This window comes from Mytilus californianus, unplaced genomic scaffold (assembly GCF_021869535.1).
Source record: "Mytilus californianus isolate M0D057914Y unplaced genomic scaffold, xbMytCali1.0.p SCAF_2, whole genome shotgun sequence".
Classification (NCBI taxonomy): Eukaryota; Metazoa; Mollusca; class Bivalvia; order Mytilida; family Mytilidae; genus Mytilus; species Mytilus californianus.
In genome coordinates, this window is record NW_026262668.1 from 68,277,319 (window position 1) to 68,287,955 (window position 10,637).

The following is a 10,637-nucleotide window of genomic DNA, read 5'->3' on the forward strand; positions in this document are numbered from 1 at the left end:
CTCTACTGGACAAAGTTGATAAAGTGAGACTTAGGTGTGCCATTTCCTGCAGCAGCATCAACAATGTATTAGTTGGTGATTAGGTCAGTTTATGGGGAACCACTAGTTGTACCAGCCATGAGATTTTCAGGCTTATGGAGGTACTAGTGTCAAAATGATTTTTTTTTGCAATTTTAAGTATACATAGATTCAAAACACTCTGACAAATTATTTTGCTAGATTTTGCAAAACAACAGAATTATGGTCATTTTTGTTACTTTCGATTTTCATTTTTTTTTCTCAATTTTTCACATGTATGTTCATCTATTATAGTTATCTTTGAAACTTGTCAATTTGTTTTGATTTTTTTTGCAGGGGGGGGGGGGGGATGTTTAGTCTTTTTTGATTAATCAAAATGTAATTGCAGCTTTAATAACTAAATAACTAAAGAATTTGTATTTCTATTTCAACCATTTAACCATAGCAACAATGTACCGAAATCTGCAATCTAAATAATAATGGCTTAAACATGTTTCTTTCTCTTAAGGAAAACTACATCAATGCTAAGAAATTGAAAACCAAGATATATAATAAACCATCAAGGAGCTGTGTATTATTTGATATGCTTTCTAATATTCATCTATTATCTTATTATGAATACATTTTGTACATGTATCCTGACAAAGTGATTAAAACAAAGATCTGTTAATACAGAGTAAGATTCAACAGTCAAACAGCATGATTAATGATATTAGGGTATGTAGGTGAAGGGGATGTAGGAAAACGTTCAACAACACATACATCTTGTTTGTGTAGTTCTAAGACAGACATAGATAAAAAAAAAACCATAGGAATGAACATGGGATGAGACAATATTGGGATCCTACTGGGCAGGCATAACTTGCTTGATTTACATGTACTGGTATATGTCCATAAATATGTTCATATTTTCCTTTACAATGTGAAACAATGAGATTTACTCAAAAAACTTAATGTTCATGCTGTAATCTGTATTGGTAATAAGTTAGAGAAAAATATAAACACTGCACTTTGAAATGCCTATAATGATATAAGGTTTTTTTCAGGCCCCTTTGATAATTATTTTTTATTCAGATCAATGCAATGAAATTTAAAAGATAAATTGTGTGAATTTAGAACGTAATTCTAAATGGGATTTTATCCTGAATCATTAAGTTTACATAAAACATCTACTTGTTTTGTATATCTTAATATAAGAATCAAATTTCCTCAAGTCAACAAAAATTGAAACTTTTATTTTACTGCATGATATACCGGTAATTGAATATTCAATAACAGGTGCCCAGATTACGTTATGTGACTTTGCATCGACGTTTACTCATTATGACGTTTACCGCCATAAGCCTGGAAATGTCATGGCAGGTCACGTACTTGATGTGCAGTTATATATGTGTTTTGCTTATCTCATTTCCATGGAGATTATTTGGCAATGGTCTATAGACTTGAAACTTTTGCTTAGTTAACATGTATCAGTTTGTGATTAGGTCAATTTATGGGTCACCACTAGTGGTAGATCACTGATTTTTGGTCTGCAGTTGTATTAGCATTGGCACATCTCATTTCCAGGGAGATAATTTGGTCCTGCCCTGACAGTCATGGTCTGTTGACAATGGGACTTTTGTTTAGCTTATTAGTTAGTGATAATGGTAGTAGGTCTATGATATTTGGTATGCAGATATATTAGCATTGGCACATCTCATTTCTATGGAGATCTTTCGGCACTGTCCCCTCATTCATGATTGACTGAATGTTTTGCATAGTTTACACATTAAAGTTTGTGTTTAGGTTAGTTTAAAGGGAACCACTTATCACATGTCAATGGTATATGATATACAGTTTTAGAAGCATTTGCCTTTCTCATTTCCTTGGAGGTTATTTTGTCCTGTCGCAGTTTTCGAAATTATCATATATCTCAAAAAATTCTTTATATCCAAATGATGAGAAGTTTTTCCTAAAAGAAATTTCTCTAGTGATGATGCTTATGAAATCTGAGTTCCGATTTCAACATTTTAGTTTAGTTATATTGAAGCAACAAAGTTTTGCACATTTAAAAAATTTTTTCTGTGGTATGCAGTTTTGTTGTTGACTCGCCTTGACAGAGTAAAAAAACTTGACATAGGTTTGCTGTTTTTGGTGTCGGCGTCAACAATGTATTAGTTTGTGATTAGGTCAGTTTCTGGGGAACCACTAATGGTAGGTCAATGATATTTGGTATGTAGCTGTATTAGCATTGGCAGATCTCATTTCCATTTTAGATTATTTGGACCTGCCCCCTCAGTCATGGTCTAATGACTTTGAAACTTTTGTTTAGTTTATATGTATTAGTTTGTGATTAGGTAAGTTTATGGGAAACCTATAGTGGTAGGTCAATGATATATGGTATGCTGTTGTATTTGCATTGGCACATCTCATTTCCATGGAGATTATTTGGCCATGTACCTTCAGTCAAGGTTCATTGACTTTGAATATTTTGCATAACTTACATGTTAAAGTAGTGCTATTTCAATTTCAACATTTGCATTTTACTATCAAAATAATAAAAAGGCGAGACATATCTCTGTGTTCACAGTTTATTTAACATGAGTTACAGATCAGCATGTTTCAGTGGGTAAACTAGTAAGTTCCCACAGTTGTCCATATTGAAGATCATGGATATTGTTCATGTGCCTGTAAAGTAATTGTTCCTTTTCTGTTGACCAAGCTCCCTCAGTTATGGTTCATTGACTTTGAATCTTTTACATAGTGTACATTCTGCACAGATGAGACATATCTCTGTGTTCGCATTTATTACTGTGGTGTACAAGAAATCTGAATGTAGGATAGTACATTTACATATGGAAGACAGCACTGCACAAATTAGTTTTGATGAGGGCTTCCACACATGGAAAATGGATATGAATGAAATATATGATGTAGATAAGAAAGTTTTTAAAAAATATTTGAAAATAGGTGTTTATTGCAATTCTTGATTTTTTGTAGTATTGAAAGATCTTATTATCTATGAAAATGAGATTATCATTAAGTATAAATGCAATGTTTTTATCATGTACTGTAGATTGACTGGGGTGCTGTTGGTGAGGCTGGTGATGGTAATATTGCTGACATTGATTTTGTTGATGATATAAACTTAGACTTGTCAGAAATTACATTAGAAACGGGAGGAAACGTAGAGGGAACAGAAAATCAGGTAGGACTGAAAATATTTATTATTTTTAGGGCTATTCCAGAAAAAAAACCATATGGGTGAGGTGTTAAACCCCAATAATCCTTTTTCATTTGTAACAAATGATTTGCAGCCACCCCAATTACCCCAAAAGAAACAGATATCATGTGGTGTCCAACACTAACATACATTTTCCCCTGCATTAGCCCTTATTCAAAGTACATCTCTTGTTGGTTTTATTAAATCTCAAACAAATAATTCAGTGGAGATGTTTATAAAATTCCAGGGTCTATTTTCATTATGAGTTACTTTAATTGTGTTTTTTTATTTTCTTGTTCAAGTTAGTGGTCATCCTATTGGTAGCTGCACTGTGCAGGTTTGTTTTTTTTTTTTTACTTGTGACAAGGTGAAGATAGGCAAAAGTGGGAGGTTTGAATTTTTCTGTAATGCCAGTTGTTTGTGGGCTCTGAGTGAGAGTATTAATATATCAAAATGACACAATTAGTTGTTTGTAGGCAGTAAATGATGGTATTTATATCAAATTGACACATCTAGTGGTTTATAGGCAGTAAATGATGGTATTTATATCAAATTGACACATCTAGGGGTTTGAAGGCAATAAGTGATGGTATTTATATCAAATTGACACATCTAGGGGTTTGTAGGCAATGAGTGATGGTATTTATATCAAATTGACACATCTAGGGGTTTGTAGGCAATGAGTGATGGTATTTATATCAAATTGACACATCTAGGGGTTTGTAGGCAATGAGTGATGGTATTTATATCAAATTGACACATCTAGGGGTTTGTAGGCAATGAGTGATGGTATTTATATCAAATTGACACATCTAGGGGTTTGTAGGCAATGAGTGATGGTATTTATATCAAATTGACACATCTAAGGTTTTGTAGGCTATGAGTGAGGGTATTTATATCAAATTGACACATCTACTTCTGTGTAGGCAATGAGTGATGGTATTTATATCAAATTGACAAATCTAGGGGTTTAAAGGCAATGAGTGAGGACTTTTATATCAAATTGACACATCTAGGGGTTTGTAGGCAATGAGTGAGGGTATTTATATTAAATTGACATATCTAGGGGTTTGTAGCCAATGAGTGAGGGCATTTACATCAAATTGACACATCTAGGGGTTGAAGGCAATGAGTGATGGTATTTATATCAAATTGACACATCTAGGGGTTTGTAGGCAATGGGTGAGGGTATTTATATTAAATTGACACATCTAGGGGTTTGAAGGCAATGAGTGAGGACATTTAAATCAAATTGACACATCTAGGGGTTTGAAGGCAATGAGTGAGGACATTTAAATCAAATTGACACATCTAGGGGTTTATAGGCAGTGAGTGAGGGTATTCATATCAAATTTACACATCTAGGCAATGAGTGAGGGCATAAACACGTCTAGATGTTTGTAGGAAATGAGGGGGTATTTATATCAAACTGAAACATCTAGTTATTTGTAGGATGCCATAGATTTCAGTGTTGTAGAACCAGACAAAGACAGTAATGGAATAGACTATAGTGACCTAGTTATTGTAGAGCATGCAGGTATATTTGAAATAGTGTGACGCACACAGTGCCCATACAATTATAGTATGTAGTCATCTACTTATTGTACAGCTTAATAGCTAGTAAATTAATAAGAGTTAAGTATTGTAAGTTCATAATCATTGATCATATTGATCTAGTCATTGTGGAGCATGCAGATATAAATCAATTATGTCTCTATGATGTAATCATAAAATAAAGTGAACTTTTCATTGCAAATCATGCAGTTGTTATAGGATAAAACACATTTCTGGGACCTATTAACACACATCAGTTTACACACCAACAACCTCTTTGTTTAATCCTTATATTTCTCAAAAAATTATTCAAATGTCCAAAAACGCATAAGCCAGGGCCAACTGTGCGAGACCCTCATTTGTAGTCAAGGTCGTTAAACAACCCGCCCCCCTAAGTAGTAGTATATTTCTCAACCCAAACTTTTATTCTTTCCTTTTCAACTACCTAACTCATATGTATCACACATTAATATATCACAGCAGTGTGTTTACATTTATTACGAAAGAAGTTTCAACAACATGTGTAAACCAAGGATAAAATGCTAATGCCAGTAAGGAGAACATATGGAAGGAATATTGCTTTTATTGTTGTTTATCATTGTTTTCTCTCATAAGTATACTGTGGGTTTGTATTTGGATGGCTGAATGCATACATATGTTATGTAAAAGTAATTTTATACATATTTTTGTACCAATTGTCATTATTTTGAGGCTCACCTTCTCAAAACATTTTATACTAGTTTATCTTCAAAAACAAACCAGCTAAATATTTTACTCACAAATTTACATACTTCAGCCTAACATTAAGCACTCCTCTTTATGATGGAGCTGCAAATGAGGACTGGAGATTGGGTTATATTCTATTTATAATGTTTGCTATTATTAGATGCTACTGGGAAGTCCTCAAAATATCTTACAATGTCCTTATAAAAACTTTGTATCAGTGTAATGTATAAGGCTACATTATGTAGTCATGCAACATTGACAGCTATAAGAAAAATGAAAGACAGCATGCTTGTTTTGTCCTCAAAATACTGATAACTTTACTGATAACTTGCACAAATAATTTGTATAGATTTATAACTTTTACACAACACATATAAACATTACTTTCCTTTATTTTACAGAAGATGGAGTGGCAAAGGGAGAAGATGCTTTATCATTATTAGATAATCCTAAAACAAGAGCTATGTTCTTAGATGATCTATTAGAGGTAATACAACCAACCTTAGATATTTGTAACATTATTTTCAGGAAGTTTTGTAAAATAGAGGTGGAAATAAGTGGGTGTGTGGACATGTCAAGTATTTGTGATATAAATTGTATTCTTTCCTTTGATGTTTTAATGAAATAATTTGCTTTAAAGTGTTTGTTTTGTTTTTTGTTTTTTTTTTGTTGGGGGGAGGGGGGACCATAGTCTATTATCTGCAGTTTGATGTTGTATCATACTTTGATTAATAAATATAAAACCAAACTAGAATCTATGAGGAAAGTAGGTGGTGCTTAGTTTTGGTACAACATTTTCATTTTGATGTTATTCCATGGCTGAAGCGCCACTCCATTTTCTGAAAGGTATCCGCTTCTTAATGTACTGACGGGTGCTAGCCTCCATCTCATTGGATAAATCAGAAACATAATCAGTGTCTAATATTAGTTCAAGCTGTCAATCATTTTATTTATATTACAAATTATATATACCATGTGTCTTACTCATTAACATATTTAAACAAACGAATCCTATGGATTCGTTTGTTTAAATATGCTAACTCATAAGTGCCATGGTATATATAGTACTTGTATGTCACAGCTCTCTGTCAACATAAAAGTTGATAAAGAATGATAATAGTTATAGCATCACACTTTATGTGACTAATATTTACTACTAAGCTAATTATTGTTAACCAACTTATTTTTGTATTTAGACCTTTTTTGATGACTTCGCAGCTATTTATTCTTGCAATTTTCTTTTTTGTCAACATATTTATATAAGTTTAACATATTTTGACGATTTACATTTACATTATTTTTCTACTTGCAAAAGTCACTGAAATAAATCACATGCGAAAATAAGTTGGTTTTCAGTAAACTCTAGTGATGATCTGGATTATAATTATACTTTTAAAAGGTAATTTATACATATTGCAGTTAGAAGCATTTTTGGTTCAAAGGCTGGAGGAAATGAAGGAAGAAGGAAATTTTTTATCCAGCAGTCAATTTCAGTCAGCTCCATCATCACTACAAGTAACAAGAGAGACGGTAGAAGGCATGCTGATAAAGGTCAAGGACATTTATAGTCAATTGACAACTGTGAAGATGCATCATTTAATGTTGATAAGAAACTCACCAAGGTAAAATAAAGTTGGCAAGTTTCCAAGGCTCTGTACTTGGACAATGTGATGAATATTTCATTTCACTTCTACGACTGCTATCTACTAAAGGGATAATGTTGGAAATATATGTTTAAGATACCTTTTTTTAATGCAAGCTTTTTTTTCAGTTTTGTATATAGAAAGACAATATTTTTGCTCAACAATTTGATAAATTTTCGGTTGTTATAGAACTTGAGAATATCCAGGCATTACTAGTAGCATATACATTTTTGAATTGCCTAGCAATAGAAAATAAAAATAAATGAATCCATGGCACACAGATGCCCCAGCTTTAGAACTAAAGTTAGAGTGTGGAGAGGGCAAATTTAGCAATTTTTCCATTGATAAAGGGGCATAAATTGAGAAAGGTGCAAGTGAAGCCACCCAAATTCCAACTTAGTCTGTGTTTGGTGGTAATAAGCATTGTGTATAAGTTTCATAACAATTGGTGGAGTCAAACTAAAGTTAGAGATTTTGGGAACTACGGACGTAAGAACTGACAAGGGGAAAAATTAATGCCCCTTCAGCCATGGAGGGCATAAAAAAATTTAAGAAATGTGAAAGTTGGCTTTAAAGTGAAATGTTTTTTCATAATTTCTGAAATATCGAAATATTGAAATTTAATGTTGCACCTGACTTGCTTTGCTAAAAATTTTCAGTTTTAGTTAAAATATTTCCTTTTTATGGGTTATACAGTGAAAGTAGATTCAGTAAATTGGTTCGCATAATCTTGACTAACAACAGTATAATAAACACTACACAGAAAACTAAAGACTTAGCAATATTAACCCCACCAAAAACTAGGGTGGATCTCATTTGCTCCAAAAAGATAAGCAGATCCTGCTCCACTAATGGCAGGGTCGTGTTGCTCAGAACAAGTAAAAATTTTGTGATAAGTAACATTTTTTGATTTCATAATATAGGAAAACAAGATAGGATTCTGGCAACAACAGTTTGAATATATCAATGGTCATCTGTGACACAGATATTCCATGATGTTCAAACAATTCAAGATGGTTTCAGTAAACTTTTGAAGAGATGGATTTAACTTAACAAAAAGCAACACTTGGTTCAATATCTTCCTTATAAGCAGCAATCCTATATCAAGGAAATTATGATGGGGAAACGCAAACTCTGTAATATCATATCAACTGGTAGATAATGTATGATGCTGGACTTGTTTCTAAATAGAAATGGAAAGTTCACAATTGGAATGCTGAAATTATTTCCTTTATCATTGAGTTTTTTCATCATCCAAACAAAATGTTCCTTTAATTTGTCAACAACAAAAAATCTTCAATATGAAGTCACAGTCAAATTGTGTTGATACACCAAATCTATAATTGATGTATTCTGAAAAATTAATAAATTTGGATTACTAATTGTATCATACATCTTTTTGAATTTTTAGTTAATTTACAGGGCCAAATAAAACCTACAGTAACACAACATTCTTCAAAGACGTAAATTCCTTGCATAATAGTATATAGTTAAGTTAGATTTGTTATAGAAACAGTAAAATTTCTATGATTCAATTAGTGATCATTTTATTGATTTGTTTGGTATATTTGCAGATATGTAGACAGATTGAGAGATGATTTGAAACAGATATTAACTTTAGCAGATAAAATGACTTTCCATGAAAAGGAAATGGTAGTGAAGAAAGAGGAAGCAATACAAGAACAGACAGAAATACAACCTAAGTTAGATATGATTATAAAGAAAACAAAAGAAGTGCAGAAACAGGTAAAATACTGCTTTCCTTTATAAATCATAGAAAGGTTAAGGAACTTTAAAAAGTAGGAATATTTAGAATAGCAGAGGAAAAATGGCAATAGCAAACATTGGCCCATATACATATAAAGACGGTAAGCGTAGGAAATACTAGTCATTTAAAAAAAATACTTTCACCTTTCCTGAAATTCTCACTGTAGAATACAACAGTTTGACTCTAAAATGGAGTCATTAAATAATGCTCTGTTATTTTACAATTTACCAGGATTTTTAAAAAATCTTCCGAAAAAGTAGTATTGGAAATTCAGATGTTTTTATCATTGCAAAAAATACTATGGGATGAGCATTGCATAATAGTTAGAACTTGCATTTTAAACTCTAAATTTCTTTATTTGTATTGAGCATTTTCTGAAATCACACTTTTTCAAATGGTTGACAATTGCCATGACAAAAGCACCTAATAATTACTAAATTTACCTTATTTATTTATTTCTTTATAGATGGAAACCGAAATATCAAAGAAATATAAAGACAGGAATGTGAACATTATGGGAGAAATTAATACTGTATGATACATGGCCATGACAGAATTATGACAATTATGAGATAAATCAATACCATATGATACACAACCATATAGAGATTGTACGGTGTTCATTTGCAGAGAAATCAATACAATATCGTACATGACAACATGGGAACAAACATTATCTAGTCTAGTAACAGTATACTGTCTGGTGAAACTTGGTGCAATAATTCTTGTATACATATATGTTAAATGGAATATCAAATGGTTGCCGATTGAATATCTATAACGTTTTCCTGTGGAACAGTGTCATAGATGAATAAAGTATTTTATTTTAAAAACTGTATTGATGCAGTGTTAGCACTTCTAGAACTCACAAAACTGTGTATAGACTTTAATAATATGTTTGTAAAAGAGAGGACTCTAATGATATATGAATATTCAAGAAAACAATTTACTTCTGAAAATTTTTTTTGTTACCTGTAACTTCATATTATCTTTTTATTTCAATTTTTCAGGGGAAGTTGATTCAGCTTGAACACTTCAATTACTCATTTATTTTCACATTTCTTGTGACAGTTCCCCCCAAAAATTCATATTTTTAGGGAAGAAAATGTATAAAGGGACCAAAAAGGACCTTAAAATGAAGACAAAGAGGTGCATCAGAGATGTTTATCATAGCAGTCTTCTTCTGTGTCCTTTTCAATTGTTTTCATGCAGAAGAGATGAATATTTTAACTTTTAATGGTCTATTCTGTATTTTATCCTGATGTGGTACGATATGGATTTTTGTAGAAATTCTACTCAAATTGCTGTATGATACCGTCTTACATTAAAGGGAAAATTCGCGATTTTTTACTTATCATCTTATTATGTTCATAATACCATTAAAAACATATTCACCAAGTTTTATCTGTTTATGAACACTAATAAAGAAGAAAATTGGGAATTAATAATTCTATTTATTCCAACTTCCTGACTTATGTGACGTAGTTTAAGTCTTTTTGCATGCCGGGAGTGAATAAATCTCATTGTAAGTCTTGTTCGTTAATCATCTAATAACGCGATTTAAAGCGCATCGACGACTTTTAGCGTAGCTATTAACCAACTAACAATTTAGAAAGAAAAGTGATCAGCCGTGCATTTTTTTAAATTAAAATTTACGATTTATATTTTAAGGATTTCTGATATGATTATAGTAATAAAAGCAAATCATACAATAGAATATTTTTAT

General features: G+C 31.8%; 1 protein-coding gene across 1 annotated transcript in view; it reads left to right on the forward strand.

The window, feature by feature from the left end:
* The window catches only part of LOC127728079 (CDK5 regulatory subunit-associated protein 3-like), a 44,181-nt gene extending 34,608 nt beyond the window's left edge, over nt 1–9,573 (forward strand). Inside the window, exons 10-15 of the mRNA XM_052235282.1 lie at nt 3,074–3,205; nt 4,673–4,757; nt 5,902–5,987; nt 6,920–7,122; nt 8,718–8,889; nt 9,378–9,573. Of these exons, the coding sequence (XP_052091242.1) occupies nt 3,074–3,205; nt 4,673–4,757; nt 5,902–5,987; nt 6,920–7,122; nt 8,718–8,889; nt 9,378–9,449 (750 nt within the window). The 3' untranslated portion in view covers nt 9,450–9,573. The remainder of the gene's footprint in view (nt 1–3,073; nt 3,206–4,672; nt 4,758–5,901; nt 5,988–6,919; nt 7,123–8,717; nt 8,890–9,377) is intronic.
* Nucleotides 9,574–10,637: the final 1,064 nt, after the last annotated feature.